The sequence below is a fragment of the Homalodisca vitripennis genome, chromosome 4 (genome assembly GCF_021130785.1).
Source record: "Homalodisca vitripennis isolate AUS2020 chromosome 4, UT_GWSS_2.1, whole genome shotgun sequence".
In the NCBI taxonomy this organism is placed as follows: domain Eukaryota; kingdom Metazoa; phylum Arthropoda; class Insecta; order Hemiptera; family Cicadellidae; genus Homalodisca; species Homalodisca vitripennis.
Window position 1 is genome coordinate 152,864,445 of NC_060210.1, and position 27,870 is coordinate 152,892,314.

A 27,870-nucleotide genomic window follows, 5' to 3' on the forward strand; every position below is an offset into this window, starting at 1 on the left:
GGGACCAACGGCTTAAAGGTCTCAGGGGAGGAGGCGATTAGTCAGAGGAGGTGACCAATAGGCAAGAAGACAGTTGGTAAAATGAGGTGAGCACTAGGCGAGAAGATGGCAGGACAGACGAGGTAACCATTAGGCAAGAAGACAATGTGTCGTAGGGAGTGTCTACTAGGGGAGGAGGCGAGTAGGCAGAGGATGTGACCACTTAGTGAGGAGGCGGCAGAACAGAGGATGTAACCAATATGCAAAAAGGCAATTGGTCAGAGGAGGTGACCATTAGTCATGGAGGGGAAGGTGGTGAATTTATTACCTTTACTGCAGTTAGGCTAGAAGGAAAGAAAAACTTAATCTAGTTACTTTATAAGTCAATAAAAAATATTTTTTCCGGTAAAGAATTTTCTTGCTTACCACAATGCGTCATCATTCTTGTGTGGGGTGCGTAAAGAAATCACACAATCCATTTACGTATTTTAATATTTCTAAAAAACACTCTTATTTCCCACGTAAAATTTCAAGAGTGGTCTATACATGCACCGTTAAAAGTATTTGAATCTCAAACAGTTTATAGTATTACGAATTCTTCTATTTTCAAACGCTGTACGCGTTATTCTCAAAATACAAAATGTATGGCCAGATATACTATTCTATTTTGAAAACTTCAGTAATGTGGGCGAACATTAAAACACTATTTTACTATTATGTACAACTAAATATACTTGCTCGCAAGGAAGAGTTAGTTGGAGGGAAGTTAAACTTAATTGACGTAAGGCTTCTAGAAGGACAGTCGATTCTATGGATGTTTAGTGTTAGTTCCAGATCCAGTTCAGTCATGTTGGGATCTAACTGAGTGGTGATGCCGGTAACTGTAACACTCTCCACGTCTTTGTTTAATTTAACTTTAAAGTCCAGAGGTGTAGTAAGTTCTGTTATTGCATCTATTTTATGTTGAAAGTGCTGGTTAAGAGAAATTGATATAAAATCTGATCTGATATCAGACGTACGCCACCAGTATATGTTATCCGTAAGGCGTGTAACCTGAAACATAAAAAAAATGACTATAAACTATGTCATGTAACAACCCAGTAGAAAATTATAGAAACTTAATGATGCCTTGCCGAGTATAATTATTAGGAATGTAAAGTAATAAACGATGCTATCTTTATTTAAATTTATTTAACAACCGCATTAATATTTAACAACACGAATCAAAGAACCAAACTAGATTATAATACATAATGTGCATGCTAATCTGTTCAAATACTCTTGACCTGAGAACTTAGCAACAATGTATAGTGAAATATCTTTGACTAAATATTATTACATACAGTAAATGAATGTATCAAAAATTCAGTTTAACATGTTCCTTCCTCCCTTTAATAGGGATTTCTAAGCTAACTGTATTTATACTTTAAATAAATTTTAGAAATTTTAGAATTTATATTTTAAATAATTTTCTTTATATAACAGCAGATAAGAGATCCAGCTATTAACGCGTAAGGGTTTATGAATTATAAGTGTAGTTTGTATAGTCATTCCATTAACCTTTTATCAATAATCTTTTCTCGCTCATTTCCATGTATTCCCCTATTAGATTTTGTTTACATATAAGGGTTCAGCCGGTAGTGGAAAGTATTTGACTTTATTAAAAGTTAAGATTTCAACGACTTTAACTTTGTGTACGATAAGTCATATAATAAAGTCTAAGTATTCTACATAACAATACGTTATGTCGTACACTATAATATATAACATAAATTTAAAGTTAATTGATTCATACTGTAATACTTTTAATCAGCCAAAATATAAGTTTTTATTTTAAAAACTGTACTAAAGACTGTTTACTAGATTAAAAACTCTTGGAACAATTAGAAATAGATTTCGAAGTAGTAGTGAAAAGTGTAGAAGTAGTAGAAATATACAGTGCAGCAAAAGATTCATCCATTTATAGCAACAGGACTGTACTCAACATGCAAGTTTCCAACAACATATCAGTAGATCTAAAAAGTGTTAATTACCAAAAGTGCCAAGTTTGTTCCTGGTGTTGCTTGTTTCTGTAGGCTTCGGAACAGAACATTGGAAATGTTTACAGGTATATCTGTGTTTTGTGTCAAAATGTCATTCATGGGATAAGAGTCGTCATCTTCCTGTAATCAATAAACTATTATAATATTTCTTATATACACATAATATTGATTTATAGTGTGTGTGTGTGTGTGTGTGTGTGTGTGTGTGTGTGTGTGTGTGTGTGTGTGTGTGTGTGTGTGTGTGTGTGTGTGTGTGTGTGTGTGTGTGTGTGTGTGTGTGTGATGCGATTACTTTATGTGCAACCATTTACAGCACTGCTAGTAAATATACTAGTAGTTACCCAAGTGGCTTCGCACGCAATTTCCTGTTGAAAAACTGGTCAATACATTTATGTATTTTTTTCTATGCCATAAGAAACAGTCCAGAGTTCACTTAGTGATAGTCATTTAAAGATATTCCAATCTCCTGTTCCATTTTAGATTTAAGTTTTAAAGATCAGTATTTTGGGATTATGAAATCATAAAGTGAAACAGTTTTTATAAGATTCGTATTTTCCTCCAACTTTCAATGATAATTGGTTGAAGTTCTCCGATGATTTCAGCAACAATAAGAGCTAGCCTTTTTATCCCAATGACGAAAGTGTATTATACAACTACAAAATTGCTTCGGTCAATATGAGTCTGTTCTGGTTGTTTAAATTTACTCCCGGTCAAATCTATTTACAGTTTCACAGTTTATTTTTGCGGTTACACTGTCCAAAAAAATGTTCTCATTTGTTGGTTCCGGAATCCAACTTATATTAAATTTTAGTGATTGATTTTGATATTTTTACCAATCAATAAATATGTATAAGGAGTATGTGCATCTATTACAAGGGAAAGAGTGTATTATGTCCAATTGATTTTCTATTACTACAATAAAAATTCCATACACGATATTAAAGGAGATAACCAGATTCGATTAATTTATGTGCAAACATTCACAGCTTTCTACAATAAGGTAGTTTTTATAACAACGTATAAATTGCATTAGATGGATTAATGATCATTAATCATCAATGAAATAACTTCGTCTTTGCAATCTGCATTACACTACTGATCAAGCAATTAACAATAATTTAATATTTACTAAAATTTAAATGTAATAAAATCGTTCTGCCTCTTAGATGAACTTCACCTGAAATTGTTAAGTATCAGTTCAATTTGTTTTGCGTGTCGTAGCGCTATCTGCCGGATCCAATGTAACAACACTCCAACATCAAGATCAATATATAAACAAATAAATTAAAGAAACTTTTTAAATGGGACCAAATTTTGAATCTAAACCATTCTTGAATTTCCTTCCACACATTCGTAAAAATCGGTCCATTCGTTTAGGAATTCAGCGACATACACACTGAATAAATGTATTTATTTATAAATTTATATTCCTGGAGCACTTTTAGGCTAAACAAAATTCAAATGTCAATACGGAATATAAAATTCCCTACGATTTATTAGGAAGCATTGAAAAATTCATGGAAAATTTTTATGAAATGTATTAAAATGTCTTTTGAAAAATAAACCAACACCTCAATAAGACCTCATGAACACCTCATTTAACAAAACCATTTGAAAATTTATAAACTTTATTGTTAAATGACAAAAATGTATATTTATAAATGTACAAAAACAAAACTTTTTTGATCTCATCCTATTTTTAATCAAATCGATTTTTTGGTACTTATTTCTGTTTTATTTTAGACTTTGATTATATCAATTTTCTCAGAATTAAATTCTCTACAATTAATGTTTGTTGATTTTATGTATTTATTACCAATTTAACAAAGTTATTGTACATCAAACTTAAAAAAGACATTGTTTCGTGCCACAATTTTTTGCATTTAACCCTGAATCCCTCAAAAAGTACTACAGGTACAGTTCTGAAACCTATTTTATTACCTTTATCAGGTAAGAATACATAAGAATCCACGATATGTCTTACTTAATTAACCTTTCCAAAAGTTCAGTTTGGTTTTATTTAACTCTTTACCCAGGAATTCAGGCGAAATCTTTCGCCAGCTGTAACTCGCTAACGAAGCGTTTTCGGACCTATGTTAATATAATATTTTTTTATTATTTTTCTAGTACAATTTGCTGTAGAAGTGGGGGGAGAACTTCATGAATCACCCTGTATATACATACATATATATATATATATATATATAAGACTTTTATTAAATTTTATTAGATATCCTTATAGTAAAAATTACAATAAGTAAGTTCATATTATTTAGTTTGTATACTTTCACAAAATTCTAAAGTATGCATAAATGAATAGTTAATAATTAATATAACTCTACATGTAAATTTTCCGTAAATCCAAAGAGAAACAATTATACAGGGTGTCAATTAAGTCTGGAACCTCTTTTTTAATTTTTGAACCATAATAGAAAGAAATACCAAAGTTCACACGTGCTTACTTGTGATAGTAACGCACACATCTGCCCAATTACCGACCGGATAATCCCTTTGGGGGACGGTCCACAAGGAGTCAGACAAAATTCTTAAATAGCAGCATAGGTCAAGTTTGGTATCAAATTAAAGGTCTTACTTAGCAGAGTACAATGCCGCAAACCGGACTTCAAAAGGTGGATTCATTCAGTAGTTATAGCTATCCAAACGTGACCTATGCTGCTATTTAAGAATTTTGTCTGACTCCTTGTGGACCGTCCCCCAAAGGGATTATCTGGTCGGTAATTGGGCAGATATGTGCGTTACTATCACCAGTAAGCACGTGTGAACTTTGGTATTTTTTTATATTGTGGTTTAAAAATTAAAAAAGAGGTTCCAGACTTAATTGACACCCTGTATAATTACATCTGGTCATATAATTATAAAACTGTTTCTTTTTGCTTGTACAAGAAAATTACGATATAAGTAGATACAAAGTAATTATTGACAACTTTATACATGTTGTTATAGAGAAGAACTTATTTGAAAAATATTTTGATTGACAAAGTTGTAGTTTAAAATTTTATGAAATTCCGAAACGAAAGAAATTAAAACATTTCAATATGTGTTCGGGGAGTCGGGTGTCCCTACAATGTTAAATTGACTGTTTTTATGTTCCTTTTTGAAATAAGTACAAATACCATAATTCTAATTTTTGTTTTAAATGAAATCCTTCTCCTTTCTCTATAATTTACATGGATGGTTTCACGTTTAAGTTAATATTGTTATTTTGATGTTTTTTTAATTGACTTTTTAATCTTATGTAAATTAGTTTTGAATTGTTTAAAAAATAAAATAAAATAATTGCAAAAATATTCTATATACAAATTAAAGAGGACAATTAACTATACAAAACTAAACAAATCATTCAGATATCTCATGTGGTTCCTGAGAAAAGGTACATTAAAGCTTAAAAATGTTAACTTCCGGAAAACGCAAATTTAAAATATGCTAGTTATAATTATAAACAGTAGTTTACCTTAATGAATTTCTGCTCCATAAGAGGGGTTCTCAGGGTCCTCCTCTTCCTCATATTTGTCTTCCGGTGTTTTTGTTAGCTAATGTCTTCTTATGTCTGCACTTTTTTCTATTAAATCAATGACTTTTTCAGCTTTTTTAATTCGTAGCCGATCGACAGATTCTAGTCACTGGATGCATCAATTACCAGGCTGGATGCCCAGTTTTTCTAAAATCTTACATTTCACAATACTGGCTTCATTGTAGCTAGCTATAGCTTCATAAACACCAAATTCTAGTGTATCCCTCATTATGAAAGTAGAATTCGGAAGACGGGACCAGATGACCCTATTTAGCGATTCGCTAGCATTTTGAGTACCGCCATGCAAGCACCTTCTGAGCAAGTCAGGATGAGCCACATCCTGACATATTGATGTAATATTGATTTCATTTTATTCATGACAGCTTGAAAAAAGAGGGGAATGACTATTATGGTCATAAGTTCCATTAGTAGAAATGGCTTTTTGGTACTTACACCAGCTTTCAATACCTATTGGATACAACTGATGCATGGGCAACTCATTTGAGTATAATAAATGGAAGAATTCTGCGCATACTGCAGTCTTCATTTGATCTAGAGAAGTTCCAACATGTCTCCAAATTGCTACTCCATAATATGTCTGAATTTCAATTATACCTGCGTTTGTAAGTCACCCGCGGCCACCCAATGTTTTTCCGTCTTTAAATTTTGTTTTGCCAAATTTAGATTTCAACTTACAAAGGCGAGTGCCCTTTATTTTTTGGACGTGGCCTACACATTCCAATTTTTCAACTGTTAAATCGGGTCCATAATGATTGTTTTTCTACGACTGTTGGATAGGCTGAGCTGTCACCATCACCAAGAAAATATTTATATCTGGCATTGTGAGTAGCTTCAGATGATTGAAAAATATCAGTAATTCCTTTCATTTCAATACCCCCACTTCCCCCAACATTGTCAGCACAGCAGTTGTCTTCATGCTTGCTATCAAGCCTTCCAGGACACCTGCAATATTTGGTCGAAATCCCTACGTCTATTGCTTTGCCTATGGTTTCACTGATAATACTCACAATACCATTTTGTGATGCGTACCCTCGCCGCTGCCATCATCCATCAAATATGCTGGTTATATCCCTCCTTTCAGTGTCTTGTACACACTGTTCAACAGCTTCATGCATACTTTCATTGCAGACATCCTTTGTAGCTTGTAGTAAAGTCTTAGTGTACAACTTGAGCTCAGGAGGATTAGGTAAATTCATTATTTTACAAAAGTTGCGTGCACTAACTTCACCTTTTCCGATACACGGGAAAGCATAGGCTTACTGCATGTTGAGAGACGCTTTTTTATTTAGAGTTGGAGAATTTCTATCTGTCACTTCAAAATTACAGGTTGTACATTTTATAAAAATAGCTACACTTAGGCCTAGTCTGTTCGTTGTAATCATGGAAAGTGGACCATGACATTTAGAAAAAAACAGCAATTTTTGTCACCAAACTTTCCAGGTTATGTATTTGTACAAAATCATAACAATCATCCGTAGGGATATTATTACCATACACCTTATACTTAGCTAAACTAGGACTTATTTTTTCATTAGATTTAGTAACATTATGTGTTACCTCAAGTTCACCGTTTGGATTACATGTAGGGCTAGAAATACTAGGTTCACAATTAGGTATGCTGGGCCTACGACTAACTTCACAAGTAGAGTTGTTTATACTGTCCTCCAATTCTTCTAGTCTAACTACACGACATTTTGGTGTACCAATAAACACCCTTTTACGCTTCGTGAATACTTTACCGACTGCTCTGTGAATTTTTGAACTAAAAGAACTGTAAAAATAATTCAATACTTGTTGGTAAGCAAATCACAATATGAAATGCAACAGACACACTTCAGTGAACAAATTTCAAATGAAAACAGCTGGGAATATTACAGGCAAAGTCAACCAAATGATAAATCAAGTAACTATAGCAACTAAGAATACACTGTACTACGATTTACAAGTGATACTGCTGGGAGTTGAGTGAACATGCGAAACTTGTTTAGCAAGCGCAAATTCAAAAATTTATAACTAAAAAAGTAATGGTCATAAATGTTTTCATTTTTTCATTAAAATACACAATAATAATTGGGGAATCTTAAAAAATAAATAATCTGGAAAATGATTTTTTTTCAGTCACCTGACACCCCTTAAATTAAAGCATGCAAATATATTATTTTTTTGATCCAATATTTTTTTAAAGTATATTTGTATGTTGACAACGGTTTATTAAAAGAGTTAATGATGTTGGAAGATTTAAATTTAAAGAATATATGAAAGTAAACTAAATTAGAAAAGCAAACTAGAAAGTTAACTAAATGGTAAAATATAAATTTGTTGTTAAGAAAGGGAATGTTTTCAGATCTGATTCTTTACAAAATTTACTCAAATATAAACTGAAATCTTACATTATCAATGAATAAACTATATACAAATCAGTACCATTGCCCACATAACTGTCTCATCTCCCTTAGATGCCACTTTGGAAGGTGGCTGCCCTGAATTTTGTACGTAGCTTACTGCCTTTTTGGTTAGTTCTATTATTTCCTCTGCAAATCTTGATACTCTTCTTAACTGGAATCATATAAATTTTATAAATAATTCATTCCTCTAAATATAATCATCGTAAAGGAAACAAATACCTTCATATTTTAATAATAGAGATACTTTTACTTTTGATACTAGATTTATATTGAATATCAACTACTGTAAGAGTACAAAAACATAATTTATACCAAATAGTAGCCTACATTCAATCCTGAAAAAATATTACTTTGTAAAAGGTGTCGGGTAGTTGTAATGTTTTATATTATCTGCCTAGATTCGGAACAGGTATATAAAGTAAAAGCTTTTACTCCTCGTAATAGTACCGTGAACTTTTAGTACATTTATTGGAATTTTCTAAAAAACTAAAAGTTTTGACATAATACTTTTATTTCCTTTCTTAAATAAAAAGAAACTATTGGGCTATAAACTGTAGGTCAAGTAGTTACATAAATATAACCCTTCAGGGCATTGATAAAATATATAACAATAAAGAAGGCTTAGATTCCTTGAAAGTGGTAAAGAACTGAAAATGCACTTTAGATTTGTGAATGGTACAAATATAATAGTGCAATAATGTAATGAAAAGTAACTATAACCCTTTCATTTACTTTTCATTACATTTATATATATATATATATATATATATATATATATATATATAAATGTAATGAAAAGTAAATGAAAGGGTTTATATATATATATATATATATATATATATATAAATGTAATGAAAAGTAAATGAAAGGGTTTATATATATATATATATATATATATATATATATTACCCCATAAGTGGAGTTAATAACAAATAACATAATAATGGTGCATATATATATATCGTCAATCCGAAGTAGAATATTTAAAATGTATAACATTTTATTTGGACCCTATAATAATTCAGTACATCAGATTCAGTACATCAGAAAACTCTAACATTGACCTATTATAAGTTAGGAAGTGGAGCTGTGTAAAAGAAATATAGCTTGACGTTGGGATTTCTAGAAATCCAAAATAACTATTAGGCACATCAATTTTGTATTTTTTACTGTTTTAAAACTTTAGTATGATTAATTTAAATTTGTTTACTGATTGTTTGAATAAAACGTGAAAGCTAAAGTATATTACCTCGTTTAGAAGTTTTAGTTTAAAGTCATCTGGTGGGACATTCTCTGTTCTTGGATCCTTGCACATTAACCCAGCATTAAGACATGTAAGTATAACTCTGTAGAAAAAAGATTAGGATTAGTTTATGCATAATTAAACGGATATCTAAGTTATCCATCAATATTTCAAATGCGAAAGTTTGTGGAGATGTTTGGATATCTCGAAGTTAGATGTTTGTAAACCTGGACGTATGATACTCAATCATAAAATACTTAGTGACCAGATTTCGGTTAGTTTATACTCTGCTGGGATGATAATATAAAACATAGTATAATATTTACTGCAAATTATCATCCATAAATACTCTTGTAATTATTTACAACAAAATTTCCTTGATGTAAAAATAAGAACAATTTTGGACAGCTGGTTGAATTACAGAAAGCAATGTGCCCCTTATTGTCTCTGAATTTTGTATTTGCATAACAAATACCAGCTGACATCATTTGTTGCATATTTCAATGGTAGCTTATTATCAATTTGTTTCTATAGGTAATAGCATATTTTAAAGTAGCTGAAGGAAAAAACACAGGGAACGGGCAATAATATGACTCAACAAACCAATCGCTCTCCTAATACAAATTCAGGAGTCTAGCTAGCGTAGTGATTTTTAATATTTGTATTTTGTTAATTTTTGTAAACCGACATACGTAATTAACGTATTACTGTACTGGGGCTGTCATGATTAAACAGTAAGAGATTATCATAAATTAAACACAAGATTTGTTGTGTATTGTTGTTAGAGAAACTCTTTAAGGCCCTTTCATGTTTTTTTTAAATTTGAGCATTTTAAGAATTCTATTAAACATATACTCACCTAAATAATAGTTCAATTATAAGTTATTCAACAGTGGTTTGGTCTTATATAACAGTTATATAAGACCAAACTGAGGTCAACTCAGTACTTAATTTTAAAGGTATTATGAAGAATCTTGTAAGTATGGTATGTGACGAAATTGCCTCTGTAAATTTAAAAAGATGTACCACAGAAGCTATGTTTTCATTGATACAAACTGGGGTGTATAGTAGGAACAATTTTACAAATTGAAAATAATTTAATCTTATTATATCTGGTAGAATTAAGGGGAATGAAAGATTTTTTATAGAGTACAGCTTTTCACATCGCATGGGTAGTAAATGGTATTTTAAAATGTTACTTATACATCACTTTTTAGCATTATTTGCTCATTTATGCCACAATAAGTCATATCATAAATTATGTTGCCTTATTTGAAAGAAAATTATTTTTTTATGACTATTTATTATTTCAACATCTAATCAATAGAATTTATTGTAATGCTCGCAATAAAACCTGTATTTTGGGACTTTGCTGAACCTAAGTTGTTGAAATAGTGTCCAGAAGGAGAAAGCAAAGAAACAAATTTTGTCTCGCTTTCCAAAAAGATCCTTCATATGCCTAAACACTATGAAATTGGGTGCATGCGATTCTGTCAAAATTCAAGGTTGGATATTGTAGTAAATGTAATTATTGAACAGATCGGATTAAAACTTTGGGAAACCTGTAAGTACGGTTTGTGCCCAAATTTTCTCTGATAATATAAATACATGTGTCATACAAGCCATTTTGTATTGATGCAACTGAAGTGTATTACGAGGGAGAGTCTATAAACTGAAAGTAATTAAATTATATTCTGTCTCCAAAAATTGGTTAATATAGACAACATTGAGTAGTTTCCAAGTAACTGGCTTAGATGAAGAATACAAATATCAGTAGAAGCAGATTACTACTAAAAAGCAACATTTTAAGGGGAGCCAGTCGCGACGGCTCCTTCCATGCTATTTATATGGACAAACATAACGACACATAGGTACCGTTTAACTGAAAAGTATTAAAGATACAGACTTGAAATTTTTGGTGGGTGATTTTTATTACTTAAGGCATAATTTCATGCAATTTGAGTGTTATTGCTTAAATTGTTCAAATTATAAAACCAAACTAAACATTGCTTAAAAAATGAATGACCGGTGAAAAAGTTATATTGTTTTATTATAGCTTATATTCGTTAAAATCTAACAAAAATGCATGGCATTACTCACCATATAATGGAGGAAGGTATGTACAAAATTTTAAGATGATACGTTGAATAGTTTTTGAAATAATGGTACCTAAGTTTAAAAAAACACAGGTTTCGGGAAATTGAGTTTAAAGTCGAAAAATCTGAACACTACTTCTAAAATCCACCAGAACAGTAATCAGCACTTTCAATGTTTTCTCGTTTCTTCTTAAAATGGCTCCTTCTTACTCTCTTCTTCTTGTTTTCCTCTCTTACTTCTATATTGGCTCTTTTTATCCTTTCGCTAGCAATGTTCCGTAGGCCTTCGACCATAAACTTTCCGGTTTGAAACCCCAGGAGTTTGAGGACATTAGTTTTGGCTATAGATCCCTCATTGAAGCACATGACAGCATCAGTTGCACCTAATTTAATTACATTTAGTCCTACAAAAACAGTTTTTTTGGCAATCTGTGCCAAATAACACCATTCAGACTCTCGTTCGGGTTCTGAGCTTTCCCGTTTAAGCACCGTTTCAAAAGATTTGGATTTGACAAATCTCTAAAAACAGGTTTGATCAAATCCATGACAGCATCTGGCAAAGAGTGTTTGTGGCTGTAGGCTTCTACTGTTTGTTTCTGCTTATTGTACTGACACCATATTTCGCTATCATTAGGACACAGATGGTGCTGTGCTGAGGCTTCTCGTCAGAAGACAATTTATGGTAAAAGGTGGCCCATATCACTTTTTGCATAGCCTCAACGCTTTCTGTATTTTTCCTAATGGCAAGGCCATAGTACCTTTGCAACTGGTCTATCTCTTCATCTGTTAGTCTCCCTTTTCCTGCCAATAACTTACCATCGCTCAATTTCACGCATTATTTTCTTTCAACTTCCGCAATCTGGTGCCTACAAGTTTCTGTACGTGTCCAACACATTCTAACTTACATATACTAACATTATCACCATATGGATTACTCTCCAGAAATGCTGCAAAACCCTTTGAGTCACCATCACCCAAGTATTGGGTGTAGCGTAGATCTAGCTTCACTCCTAACGCAGGCCAGTCTTAGAGCGAGCTTCAAAATTGAGTGTAAGGGTTTACTAACTATTTTTTAAATCAATAACGAAATATAATAACTATAAAGTGTTATATATATATTCTTAATCTGGAAGAAACATAGAATTAAAAAATATTATTTTTAAAATATCCATTTTTTTATATATTTTCGCGACTGGCTCCCCTTAAACTTACATAAAAAGTTAGTAAATACATTTAGCATCTCAAATTACACCGGCGGATACTAAGTTTCCAGTCAATAATTAGTTTATATGATATTTTAATGTTTTTCGATGTACAATATTTTACAATTATGTCTTATTAGTGTAAGATTCAGTTTTGTTAATTAGAAGCGTTTGGTTCGCATTGCCTTTTTTAAATAATCAATAAGCTTGGTTGTTACATTCTGGATTTTGCTCCTCATTGGTTGAACCAATGTAAATTAACATCATCTCAGATCAAGTAACATAGCCTGATCGGTATAGCGTCCGATAGACTTCCAAAATAACCTGATTGTATCTCTCTTTCACTCGATGTAACCTGAAGCTGTTTCTCTGAGTAAGGTGTGGGGTGTCTCGAATGCTCTGCCAACCGCCATCCATGGATAAACGCTGAGTGACTCCACGGGAGCCTCGATGGAGGATGTAGTGTCTCAGTCAAGCCCTGCAGCGAGTGTGAGAAGAGGAAAACCACGTCGGTGAGTAGGCATCAACGCTACCACTCCTCTTTATTTTATGTTTATTTGCCTCTTTTTAATGTTTTATTTTTCATCAAAGCCAGGTCTATTGTACTCTTCTTTCATTTTTTCACAATTTCTCTCGCTCGTGTTCTGCTTGAACGTAATTTAGTTCTCTAATTTTATATTTAATGTTTAATACATGCCGTTAACATTGCCGTTAAATTTGTACTTTAAAGTTTTCTCTTAACTTTGTTCTTTAATTTTGTCTGTTAACTTTGTCTCAATAATGTACCCGTATTATTCATCTCATCTTTGCGAAAATTGTTAAAACTCCGTTTCGAAGATGTGTTAGCTTTTACACTGTAAAGTATTGCGACCTTATTATATTTTGTACACTCTAAATTCTGCACCCACAACAGGCATCACAGGTGGTCTAGCTATTCTCAGATGAACCTTGCTCTAGGCAATATTCCATTCAAGGTATTTAGTTTCATTGTCACGATGGAACTCAGACTAGTGTAAATAAACTCTCATAAAATTACATCTTGTTCTTTTGTGCCTTGAAAATTCTACTCTCCCTATAATAAATGTTCTTGTAAATGTGATATTTAACAAAACTAATTTGAACCTCAATTGTAAGTTAGACATTGCTAATTAATACTCGTTTTTAATTCCATTCTACTCCAAATACTAATTATTTTAAAATGTTATATAATGTATGTCTCTTGATAGCATTTTTAAAGTAAATTAATTGAATTTAATATTTATCTACATTGCAATCTAAAAATGTAAAGTTTAGAAAATATTTTAAAGTTGACACACTTAGATTCTAAATTGCGAATCTGTATTATTCTCTAATTGTTTATCAGGGTTACATTTTAATAGGCTATATTATTTGTTGTTTCAAACATATATATTGATCACTAAAAGATGTAAAATATTTTATTGCTCTGTAACTATTCCAAATGAAATAGATTATTGTAATCCACATATCTCTCTTCTTATTAAGACGTATGTTCAAACTATATTATATTTCTCCAGCAAAAAGTTGCAATGTTCTTAAACACTGATTTTAAACTGTGTTTATGTTTGTTTTCATAACAGCCGACCTATTCTTGGAGATATGGTTACTCTAATTTGAAACAGCTGACTTTTTCATTTAAAATAAATTATGTGAAATATTTATAATGGACTGGAATGTCTGTTGGAATCGTTTTACGTATATTTATAATATTTAATTAACTTACTTTATCTTATTAAACAACATGCAAAATATTATCTAAAAAAAAAAAAAATATTATATTGCATGTATTTAATGTGTACTTCTTTTTTCAATTTTAATGTTTTAATACAAAAACAGCTTATTCTCTGCATTCTAAAATATTAAACCCGTTTGTGTCCCTGTACGTCTGTGCGATAACTTTGTCCTTAGTGTTTCTCAGATCCTCCAATATTTAGTTGTATAGCATTACTTATTTTCATTATCACTAAAAAACGCATTTTAATTCGGTTTAGTAGTCTTAGGACGTGAGTCTAATGCATCTAAAAGCAAGAAACCTTCGCGTGGGCTTTCATGTTAATTAAGACATATTATTTGTAATAAAATATTAAAAAATGCATCTTAATTTCTTAAACCGTTATCACTTCTAAGAGTCAGAATAACAATTTTTAACTCATAATTGTCACTAATCACCCAGCTATCAATGACTCGGCAGGTTAAAGTTGTTTAACGTAAGATACAGACTTAACCTACGGCAACGACCTCGCGTATGAGGTACGGATGGAAGGCTGTCTGAAGAATAGGATTTAGAAAGAGTGGCAAGACTGATCTACTCTAGCATATAGCTGCAGTGCAGATACACTAATATTTTGGTAATCGTTTCAATACTGTATCAAAATAACCGCAATATTTGTATTATTTAGCAGAATTTACTAAAGGACAAGCTTATCAGCAGGCTCAATGCTTTTCATAAAATAATTACCTATAAAAATATCAATATTTTCCATTTTATCATAATTCCCAGAGGGTTTTGATGATCTGCAAAGAGGAAACTAAGCCCCACTGTATCCTCCTCTCCAAGCTTTTATCATACTAGATGGATAAGGGAGAATGAAAGCAGTGACAAGATGATAATTATAAGTTATGTTAAGTTTATTTTATAAAGCATGTATTACATTAGCCTAATAAAAAATATTCCGTCTTTGAACCTAACTTGCACAAAATTAAAAACAATTAATAGTAAGGAAAATGTGGTATCAATTTATATGGAATATGCACTGTAATACTGAATCAGGAATACATTTCAGCTTCAAGCTTAAGTCAAAGTCAGTCAGAATTAGTACTTATATGTGTGGCAGCTGAACTAAAAATTGATTGGATAGACAAACACACTTTATGATTCCAAATTAAGTAAAATATTGATCATACATGTTTAGTACCATATTCTACTACTAGGAGAAATAAAATAAGTCTCTTAATAAATCATGTAAAATAAATGGTTTTGATTAAGTGAACATTATTATAATCATCTTCGATTTCTTCTGAAATACTTTTTTTGAACCATCAATGTTACTAGAATTAAAACATCTACATACTTACGAAGCCACTTGTCTAATTTCTTCAGCAGACATCCACTGTGAAATAACTCTATCAAAAACAAATCGCTGAAACATATTTGCTTGTGTATTGATCACTTCCATAGTGTCCATCATCATATTTGGACTCAATTCCAACTGAGTGGGTGTATTAAGAGCTACTAATACATTGGTTAATGTTGAGGTGCACATCTTCACATCCGAAAGTGTCGTAACTGAAACCTGTAATTGATAGTGAACTTAGAGAGCGAACTAACCATTGAGTTACACAAATGTTATCTATGTGTTTATATTTCTTGACGTTAAACCGGGTACTGACAGCTACAGCTATAAAAAATCATCATGTCAAATGACGGTATTTTTTAAGGAACGAAAAACATTTATACAGAATAAATTTAATTACATCTCAAAAAAGAATGTAACGTAATATTACGTTATTTTAATATCTAAGTAAAACAATTAGTAGCGCCCATCCTAATTTGAGTCATTTTCTTCCTCAATCTTCTGTTAAAGGATTGTTCCAATTCACTATTAATACCGGATTTATTCCAGTAATAAAGCTAATCTGAATATACCATTGAAACATCGTTCGGTAAATAGGTATACAAATTTTAAATCATAGACTGAAAATACAAGTGAACTTAATACCAATGCTATAATACGTCATCTGTTAATACAATTTCAAAAGTTTTAAGTATTCACAGATTCTAGTCTACGATTTTACGAAGAAAATATTTTCCGTAGATAAACTCTTGAAAAGTCAAGCGATGGGTTGATTACTATATTGTTATATAGTAGGTAAGCGCAGTCAGAGTGTGTATCTAAAAAGATCCTCTCTAACGCAACCTGGGAACCAACTCCTCAAAAATGGCTTCCAAACTACTATTCCAATAGCGGACAGCTTGGTAGCACAGGATCGCTTAGTGGTCACCCATCCAAACAGGGCTCTGTGGTGTAGTTGTAGCACATTCAGCCGGCAAGTGAGAGATCCGAGTTCGAGTCCCGGCGGAGCTAGTACTTTTTGTGATTCAATGTTTATTGAAAAATCAATTAGGTTATTAAAACTTATACAAATTTAATTAATGTAAATAAAAAGTCGTTTGACAGATATTTAGTCTTCCGATTATATATTAGTTGTTTATTTAAACGCATATGTCACAGATACGGCTAAATACAAAATAATTGATTCGTAAAAAGTAAGGGCTCTGTGGTAGTAAGGGGTGTAGTAGTAGCACACTCACCCGGTAAGTGAGAGATCCAGGATCGACTTCCGAAGGAGCAATTGCTTCTTGTAATTCAATTTTTATCATAAAATAAATTAAGTTATGGCTTTTTATACAAATTTAATCAAAAATCTATATATTAATTGGATTTTATAATATAAATATTTTAAAAATATCAAATTATATTTGAACGTATACTGGTCGTTAAACTTAATTGGTATTAAACCCATCACAAACGTACACATAAAGTAAACAGAAAATAAATTAAACATGTCAATTATTATCATTCAAATATTAATATTGACGACATAAAATACATCAAAATAATCTTAATTTACACCGGCAAAAATTATGAAATAAATTATAAGTGACATGCAAGTTGTGTTTTTTACACCACGTACAAAGATTGCACACTCAATACTTAATATTTTAGTAATACGGTCATTCTTCGCTGTGGTTTTGTAATAATATGATTAATATAACCAATTGCGCGGTCACCTGCTGTATTTCTCGGTCTTTACTTTTTATATTAACTTGTACACCTCCCTTTGGTTTCAGCCTGTTGGGTGGGTTAATTTAGGGTTAATATTGACGAGTAAATTGATCGTTACTTAATATTAAAATTCATCTGTTAAAACTAATTTTGTTTTAGTCCCAAAACTAAAAACTATATTCAAACTGCCACACAAATGCATTCCTTTTAAATTACTAGTGCTCACTTAATAATATAAAAGTAATACAAAAATAAAATGAGTACAATTATTTAAACCAGTTGAGCTATAGTCATGTATAGGAACAGTGTACACAAAGAAACTCCAACACAAACATTGGATCATTCTAAAAAGTATAAAAGGTTTAATACATATTCTTTATATTCATACAATAAAAACTACATATAGAATTTACATACATATAAAATTAATTTATATATAACTAGTAATATTTATACCATCGTTTATACTGACCTGAGTGACGTATTCAAGTAGTCTGTTTAAAACCGCACTCTTATCCTTGTCAGGAGGTATGATGTCCGCGATGTAAGATATAGTCTGTAGACCCTCTGTAATAAAACACACATATTTATACTGTTTTGAGCTGCTTAGTAAAATTAATTATTTCAATACGTGACCAAGCCTAAGTTTAAAATCCTTTCATTTCCATACATAACACTCACGGGAATTTCTTTTATAAAAAAATGTATATGTATTGCTTAATATATTTGATGCTATTAACTAAATTGTATATAAATACCTACTTAAATTATCCCCCGCCAATAGACTGTCTTCTATTGAGTCATATCTCTCTTCCAAATCAGAGTCTGACATTTCCAAATCAGTTAGCTGAAAAAAATTGGTAACGATTATATCCATTGTAAATATATTATAACACTGCATTGTAGAAGGTGTTTACAAATATTACTGTTTTAAAATAAACCATATGAATTGTTAGATCAAAGCAAGTAAGAACTTCCTTCTAAATTTAATTTAATATACCATATGGGTCTGTATGTGTGTGTTGGTGTTTTATTGAATAAATCTATATCTTTGATTTAAATTATGTTATAAAATTCCTGCCTTAATGATTTTTTACTAAATAAGACATAAATTACATAGAAATATATTCATAAGTGATATGTCCCTAAACTCAAAAACTACAAGTTTCAGAAAATTTATTAAAAAATTCAAACTACTTTTTGACTACTTTACATTGCTTGACGTCATCTCTAGGAACAATTGTCTTAAAGTTTATAAAGTCCTTATATTTATTGGAATGTTATTCGATTGTTATTTATTTTAGTTTTCCTCTACCCACTATCACAAAACACTAGGTACATGCCTTCTGATATTACATCGTATTTTCAGGAGGCATGTACCTAGTGTTTTGTTACACTGGGTTGAGGAAATCCCAATCAATAACAATCAAATAAAAATATTAAGAAACGTGTTTTCTTGTTCATCTACCCTTTATGTATGTTGTTTCACTACTATTGCTTATTCCATTCTGGGTTAATGGTTGCCTTTATTATATACGATAATTCCATACATTGTAAAAAATATACATTGTACTGAATGGTAAAAAAAAACACATGGGGTTAGATATCATTTAGGACTTATTAATAAATACTTGATTTGCAAAGTTGACTGATAAGTTTAACTGTGGCAATTATAATCTGCAAGCACCACTTCTAGATGTAAAAGGATCATCAGACGAATAGCATCTAGGGAAGGGCATGTCACCTTACATTGGCGGGGTGGAGGGAAGGGGCAGCTGTGCAATGACGTCACTCTATTGTCTAGCAATGGTGTAATCGGTTAACACGTCTGATGAGTTTTTTTATTTTTTTTTTTTTAAGGGAGAGGCAGGAAAAATGCAATTACGCACGCAGGTGGCCAGCCTATAGTGTGGGACTCCCCTAAAACAGGTTTACCCACTAAAAACCTCCTCTACTCTTTAGGATTCTAACCTGGAATTGCTTATCACATTACTTAAGGCTAGGCTTAAATTTGGCTTAAGCCCAAGGGGCTCGCTCCTTATCCAGCTGCTCGGTCAAGGGATCTGGGCCACTTCGCGGTCCAGATCGGGTTTCATTTCCAGGAGGATACCCCGAACGAAGTGTGACAAACAATCCCAGTTCCCCTCATCCTCCATAATCGTTTCGCAGACTGTATCCACCGAAAAAAAACTCCGAGTTTCCTTGTGTCCTTCAGGCGGGGCATTTCCCAACGCGGACAGTGGAAGAAGGTGTGTTCCGCTTCGTCGTGAACGCCCGGGCAGTAGATGCACTCCGATGAACTTGTCTTGCCCATCCGGTTCAGGTACGACTTGAAAAAGCCGTGACCTGTCAGGAACTGCGTGAGGTAATAGTCCACCTCGCCATGCCGCCTTTCGACCCATGGTTGAACCTGCTCGATGAGTCGCGCAGACCATCGTCCTCGGGTTTCGTGCTCCCAGGTGTGTTGCCACTCCTGGAAGGTTCGGGCAAGCTCTTCGGAACTTGCTGCATCCTTGCCGACCTCACCTTGTCTCTGATAAATCGCCTTCCTCTCCCCTGCCAAGAGCTTGACAGGGATAACTCCGGCAACCACCAGGACAGCAGGCTCGGATACTGTCCGATAGGCGGAACACACTCGGAGCGCAGCTTGACGCTGAACCCGGGCGAGTCGCAACCTATAGAATTCCTTGGTAAGAGCGTCTGCCCACACCTCTGCCCCATAAAGGAGCACGGACTGGACTGCGGACATTAATAACCGTCTTCTGTTGGACCGAGGACCCCCGACATTGGCCATCAGCTTACTAAGATAAGAGACCACCTTAGCAGCCTTGTCCGCTGAACGGAAGATCTGTTCTCTCCAGCTTAACTTGTTTTCCACCATGACTCCGAGGTACTTGGTGGCACGCATTGACTGGACCACTTCCCTTCCCACTCGCAGCGGGACAACGGTGTTAATTCTCTTCTTTGTGAGAATCACGATCTCTGCCTTGCTCAGAGCAAGCGAAAGACCGTGATCGGACATCCAAGCGTTGAACACTCCCATTACCTGGTTCAACTTTACCTGGGCCAGCTCAACGTTGCATGCGGCGATGAGAGCCGCAACGTCATCGGCGCACCCAACTAAAATGGTTTCCTATGGCATCTCGGATCTCAGGAGGCGGTCATAAGCGATATTCCAGAGATCCGGGCCGAGTGGCCCGGATATTCCTAACCCTGCGCGGCACCAGAGGTGACGTCCACCGTCCGCGCTCCATCTCGAGTGTCGTATATCAGACGCCTAGAACGGAGGTAGTCCTCGATGAGCCGCAAGAGATACGTTGGAATGCGGAAGGTGTCACGAAGTTCATCCAACACATCGACCCTTTTCGCCGAGTTGAAGGCATTCTTGCGTATTACGCTTGAGAGAAGCACTACTCGGCGGGAGAAATGGTTGTGGCTCTCGGTACTCCCAACTGCTTTCTGTACTTCCGTGATCGCGTCGATTGTTGATCGTCCCTTTCAGAAGCCGTACTGACTAGAGCAAAGGTCCCCGACAGCTACCACGGCAGAAATCAGGCGGGAACGAATCAACTTTTCAAAAAGTTTTCCAGCCGTGTCCAGCATGCAGAGAGGTCTGTAGTAAGACGGCAGCTCAGGATCACCTTTTCCCTTGCTAATAAGCAGTAGCCTGCCGGTTTTCCGGGGATATGGGAACACTCTTTCAACCTAGCAGGCATTGTAAATTCTCAGCAGCAACCCGGGATTTTAAATAGTAAATTTGACAATGTCCGTATCGGAGGGTAGTGCAAAATTATTGAGGGAGCTGCAGCTAAGTCCCGTTGCGTAACTTATCAAGTTATTTTATAGTGGCCTAAAGTGATTGTGCAAGTCAAATAATCCTCGCAATCAATCGTTCCCTGACTCTAGATAGAGATAAATATTTATTTCAAACCTTCTACTGAGTATGAATACTTCTGTATGAATTTGAATGCACTCTTAGTCAGAATGAACGAATACTGCTAGATTTTAATTGAGTTCTATTAGACATAATGTGTTCATTAAAAAAATGTCAGAATGTATTTTGAGTTATAAAAGTATGTAATACTAGGTCTTTATCCAAAATGTATTCCTTTCTGTATTTGAATCTAGCATATCACTGTCTGGGCGAGCGGCATTTCACTGCCATAAGTAACAGTCACCATTTTCTCTGTTGGTACAGACTGACCATCTTCCACGTTATTTGTAACTTCCAACTGTTGTGTTCTATTTTAGGCTTATGTACTGATTGGGATAGTATCGCTGGTATCGCATAGATTATGAGTTGTTGAAGAGGTTATATTTTTATTAGATATGTTTATTTAGAGAAGAAAAAGTATTTCAATAATTTGGTGTATAAAAGTAAATGAAATTATCAGTTTTTTGTATTATTACAAATTGATAGTTTAAGAATTATTGGTATACTACGTAATTGATGGGTATTATTATAGCAAAAACACGTAGGATTTGTGTAAATATTAAGGGAAACGTTGTCTACCCAAGTGAGATTTTAATAGCCAATACGGTTTGTCACCAATTAAAAAAATATTAAAATTTGTTAGATAAACGTTTCGATAGAGCAGGGTTTGTAGATCATGGTGCTAACCAACAAAATTTGAATTAAATGCAAATCATATTAAAATTGTGTATTATAACACTGCTGGTACAGTACTGATTTACAACACGGGACACAATAGTGTTGAGTGATAGCTCTAGCATTATCAGACGTTAAGACTCTTGGTAACGAAAGTGTTAACATTGTGTATTATAACAATTGCTTGTATACGTACTGATATACAACACGGGGCAGAGTAGTGTTGAGTGTGATGGCTCTCGCATTATCAGACGTTGAGACTCATGGTAACCGAAATTGTTAACAATTGTGTACCTACCTACAGCTATAGTAAATTTACCTTGTAGTATTTATAATTGTTTAATATAGCTTAAGTAGTAGTACATTGTGTGGTATATAATTAGTGTACTATAGTTAATGTACAACTAGTGTATTTATACGCGATTTCCTGTTGTAAGTATTAAATAGTACTAGTACTTAAATGATTGTGTATACAGCTGGAGTAGTATGTATTGATTAAATATATTAACTAATATACACTAAGTAGATAACCTAACTTGAGGTTTAGTACGGGAGCTAGCAAAGTTTCTAAAACAAGAATTTCAGGTCAGTCAATGGTATTTTACGAAATTTTTGATATGCTAGTCTTTCTGGAGTAGTATTTGCTCTTTCGGTTTGTAGGGAGTCCGGGCTAGTGAAACTTTGAGGCTGGCGGTAGTGGTTGCCGGTATGTTTATTAATGCCCATCTTACCTGCACAGGTCAAAATCCTGGAGGCGGCTTCGGCAAATGGACAACATGGCGTCAGTCTAAAGTCACATGTTTGTTTTTGTGTTTGTGTTTATTTGTGATGTTTATTTATTAATTTCGCTACAATCGCCAGTGGTAAAATGAAATGTGTTAATAAATTGGCAAACAATAGTAACAAAAACATTGTAAATTTTTGTGTAGGTTTTTTTAAACAATTGAACCAATTTGGTTTGTTGGTAAAGTTTATAATTTTTAAACAAAGTTCTTGAATAAAAGATTACTGAACAAAAGGTAATTAAAATGATTAAATAATAATTTAGTTACTTTTAGTTACTTTTATCAAAAATATAAATTTATAAAATTTTCCTATAACTAAATGGTAATAATTGTTAACTTACACCTATACCAACTAAAGCTGCTGAGCTCCTTCGTGATGTAACGGAGAAAGTGTTTCTGTCACCAAACAAGTTGTCTTTGACCGTAGTTGAAGTATTTTAATTTTGCTTTTGGGGAATTAACTAACACTGCGGTCAAGAGATTTTACTGATAAAAATCTTTAGTTACTATTACTCAAGGACTATTTAAAGGGATATAATTTTTATGGGATGTTGCCTACTAAAAATAACTCTGTTAACTCTAACAACTGATCTGATGCTGACCTATGATTCCGGACAAGAAGATCGCTTCTTCTAGGCAACTGTTTTGTATTATATTAATCCTATACTGGAATAGGAAGTTGATATATATCTGCTAGCCATATTACTTGTTGTTTTTCACAATGGAATATATGTGTGGAAAATATATCCAGACTGGTTAAATGAGATACAACACCAGTGATGAAATGTGACATAGCATTACGCCGATATAACTGTAGCTGTGGACATCAGTCTCTAGTGACGATTTGTGAAACAAAACATGTTCAGTTCAAAAGTCCGACAAGGATACCAGATATAGATAGGGAGGCTGCAAGACCTCTTCCCTTATTTTCTACTATGAACAATTTCAGATTTTTAACAACGAGATCTTAAGGAAGCAGCAGATAAGGACAAGTGAGGTGATAAAGCAAATAAAACGTAACAATTGTGTTTGATTCGTATAACGAAGACGCAATCACAGTTGAAATAAATCACAGAATTTCGTATTATTTGCGGAAAGGGAGCAGTATAAGCTGAGTAGAAAGTGAACATTAAGACTGATGCTTTTGCGCTGTTTTTACGGTGAAAGAAGGAAACATGCTGGTAAACAGCTACTGAAAGGTTTTCTAAATTCCCATCCATAACTATCTGATACATGCGACAGGTAATGTACTCGAGAAAATTTAAAAGCTAGGACTGGCGGGAATCACCAAAGGTTGTAAATTACCTAGAAACCATGACTAAGGTTTTCGAAATTCTATTTATACTACTAGAACAATAGTGCAAATGAGACTTAGATATATCGTAGAGTGAGGGCCATCACTATACACTGATGATTATAATGGCATCGCTCACATTGGCTTGAAAAAGTTTTCAGGAGTCGTGAAATATTAAGAACCACCGCACCCCTTTTTTATTTTAAGAATGCTTTTTAGATACCCCAGAAGTGGTGCACTTTCAAATATCACAGTTGACAGGCACAGAAACTAAGAATAAGGCAGGTATAGCTTAGTGCATTGTCAATTTATTGAGCAGACCGATAAACTTGTTCGTGCAATCAGATCCTTTGAATTCGAAAGCCTTTAATAATTCAGGAATAATAGCGAGAGTTCTTGGCAAGGCACATTATTGCTAGTCATGGAAGGATGATATTGTTGACCTGGTTGGGCAAGCAGGACCTGACTATAACGATCTAAATCATTATTTTAAATATATGGGAGGTTAATGTCAAAGAACATTACATGTAAACCGTGAGTATACCGAGTTTCTGAACACCGTAGGATATATTTGTGTGAAACTTCACACTAAGTTCTTATTAGGCCAGCAGATTTACAGTAAGCTAGAGAAGACAACTAAAGAAGCACTGCCTCTTTTATCCATTGTCTTTGATAAAGTGGCTTCATATACCAGGCACATGCTCGTACTCCTGTAAGAGGATAAGTGAAGGGTGGTCATACTGCATTAAGAACTCTAAAATATATTAACTTCAAATAAAAGGTATATCTCGTAATTGTGTGCTTATCGTGTGTATCCTAATATCCAAAACTGGCTGCTATCGTCGTTAGGAGGCTATTCTATCGATTTCTTCTTATTCCAGTGAAAGTGGGTTTACGAGAGAAATAGCAATTACTCTTCCTGAGATCCGAAGCGCATCCATTTTAGAGAATTGGCCACTACAGTGGAAACAAGAGATAGGAACGAGGTCATAGAACACGTTTATTGGAGAAATAGGTATGTGTACTAATCTTTCTATTTATATAATGTTTTAATTGCAATCCTTAATAAACTGATTACATTATACATGGTAAGTTTTGTTGCTTTATGAGTTGTTTATAGCAGCAGGTTAGTAATGAAGTTTAATTCTCAGATAAAATTTAATTTGTATTATACATTTGGATATAATGCTTATGCTAAATTTGTTTTTTTTGTTTACAGAGTATAAAGACCACTTTATATAAAGCCAATCCTACTTACTAGAAAAAGTACTTACAGTTACGGAAATACGTTTACTGAGTGAAAGTCCATTCTGATTATTTATTAGATACACAAAGACGTTGCCTCTTGTTAGTTTGACTTCATGTAACTCTCCTCGATACGTAGTCCCCAACATTCTTCCTGAAACAAAGTGTCACAAATCTTTAAATATATGTGTAGTAACGTATTCTCAATATTACAATATCAAAAGTTGTCAATTTAGAATTGGAGTTCAGGAAAACGTACATACATATCTGATCGATATTACTCTTTATTAATAAACACAACATCAAGAATACCCAGAGGTTCACAAACAGAGCTTCACCAACAAAAATCATAATATACTTTATTGCATACACAATATACATGTGCACTAGATGCGTAAATACTACTGTACATATAATTATAATACTAATGAAAGTAGTAAGGCTTTAGACATCGCTTTCGATATCAGAACTGAGATTTCACATTCACTATAATTTATTTAAATATTTTATTATCAGTGGGCCATCCTGAACTCTTCAACGAAGTAAAACGCCTTTGATACCAGGAAACGTATTAATGTGTATTTGAATTGCTATCGATGGGGATTATATACATGTTCAATACTCTAGGAGCGTATTGATTAGTCTCACTTCTATTTGCGACCGAAGTGTTGAAACGCTGTCTTCCTGTGTTATTCATTTATGAAGATGTCCCACTCGTATCGTATTGGTGGACGTTAACCGGTTTTTATACATTTCTACATTAAGTCAAAACAACTAAATTGTAGTATATTCTACAAGTTATGTGAAACTGTCCTTGAACATGATAACAGTGGTTATGATATTTATTTATATTTATAGTTTTGCTGTCTTTGTTCAGTTTCAAAACTAAGCTGAAACAATCTTTCTTGTTCGGCATAGCATCTTTCAGAGAAAGTAGTTTGTCTGATGCTACATATTTTAATATTATAAACTCGCACTAAAGATAAGTGTCTCTGGTATAGCGGGAAAAATTAACACACACACGCGCGCGCGCGCGCACACATACACACACACACACACACACACACACACACACACACACACACACACACACACACACATATATGGACCACGTTCAGTAATACAGCATGACACTGTAGGCGATTTTCAGCGTGGCTAACGTGGCACTAACGGGGTGATATATGTTTTACACAACTAATCGTTGACCCAACGACACTTTCTGAGATAATACATATTTATTTTATTTCAAGTTCTTTGAGACAATGACCCACTAAATTCCAAAAGATTTCCTAACAGGCATTGAAGTGATGACACCAATGTTTTATACAAACCAAACGGATTGTGATATTGTAATGTAACGATCCAAATAAATAGTTGGTTAGGAGACAAAGTGTTGTGAGGTTTATGCCATTTAGAGTGAATATGTAATTCATGAAGACTCACAGAATGATTAGACTTGCCAATATTTCCAAGAGGAAATGTCGGGGTCGCTTATCTCCACCAAGATACGCTTCACCAGACATTGGTAATTTAGTTATCATCGTACGCATTCCACTATATATATATATATATATATATATATAATATATATATATAGATAGATGCACTTGAACTTGTTAATATTAACACTATCTTAAGCGGATAGAAATACAGCACAACACATATTTTCATCCAATAAGACCGTCTTGAGTTGTGCCACTGTTAGTTTACAATGCCATGAAAGGGCGTTAGGAGAGGGATATACAAACGTGAAGAAGATCTCTATACAGATCTCGTCACTGCTAACTAACGAGTATAGAATAAACTAACAAGAATCGTGTCACAATAAACTGAACTACTACCAACAGGAGGGGATTCAGAAAATGATTCTTTTCCTTGACCATGGATTTAATTCAACCCATTAGGTTCTTACAGATTATCATGATTTTTCACTTTTATGCTTTTGCGCAACGTATTTTAAAGATAAAGAATAAACTTATTTAACTGGCAGCTGTTTTGATGGAAAAAACTCATTAAACTTGAGGGTAAGATTACTTTCTAAAAATTCTGTAAGTACAAGTAGGTATTGTAATACTTATTCAGATATGCGGTAACTTTCTTATATTTCTATGGCAAACACAATAAAGAGATCGATAATAAGAAAGTAATTATACCAAAAACAGTCTTCGTTTCCAGTTTGGTTCATGATTTAAAACTTTTAACTTAAAATTAAGTTTTCCTCTTCAGCTGCGACTGAAAATTATCGTCTGTCACACAAAATTGTTTTAGTAGGGTTTGAATTACTAATGTCATTGAAGATGAAATTATGCCTACTATCTGTGGTTATTCTAAATGCTGTGTAATATAACAATTATTGCTGTTATTGAAGAAAAATTGAGCATGTTTACCACCGTTATGATACTCCGTTGATACTCACCATTAAATATAGTTTTTTCATCAGCTTCTTCGGAAGTTTTATCATAAAATTCATATATGAAGTTTGACTCCACGTTATAAGAGCAAACAATATCAAATTTAGTTTCTCCTTTCGTGCCTTTACTTGGGGTCACATCACAGGTTTCGTTGGTTCCAATTGACTCTGTTTCAAATTTATAGTTGTAGATTGTAGTTAA

At 33.4% G+C, this 27,870-nt stretch overlaps 1 protein-coding gene across 1 annotated transcript; it reads right to left on the reverse strand.

Moving 5' to 3' along the window:
* Positions 1-693: 693 nt before the first annotated feature.
* LOC124361233 lies at positions 694-27,867 on the reverse strand. Its single transcript, XM_046815277.1, has 9 exons — positions 27,675-27,867; positions 25,288-25,412; positions 18,088-18,172; positions 17,798-17,892; positions 15,614-15,831; positions 9,229-9,325; positions 7,999-8,130; positions 2,013-2,141; positions 694-1,032 (listed from the first exon to the last, which is right to left on the reverse strand). The coding sequence occupies exons 2-9, from the start codon at positions 25,405-25,407 to the stop codon at positions 694-696; spliced, it is 1,215 nt and encodes a 404-aa protein (XP_046671233.1). The 5' UTR covers positions 25,408-25,412; positions 27,675-27,867.
* Positions 27,868-27,870: the final 3 nt, after the last annotated feature.

Coding starts and splice junctions, on each gene's coding strand:
- LOC124361233 (XM_046815277.1), bottom strand. CDS start 25,407: ATGTTGGGGACTACGTATCGAGGAGAGTTACATGAAGTCAAACTAACA. Junction 17,893..18,087: donor ATTGGCGGGGGATAATTTAA/GTAGGTATTTAT, acceptor GTTTTATTACAG/AGGGTCTACAGACTATATCT. Junction 8,131..9,228: donor AACTAAAACTTCTAAACGAG/GTAATATACTTT, acceptor ATATGATTCCAG/TTAAGAAGAGTATCAAGATT.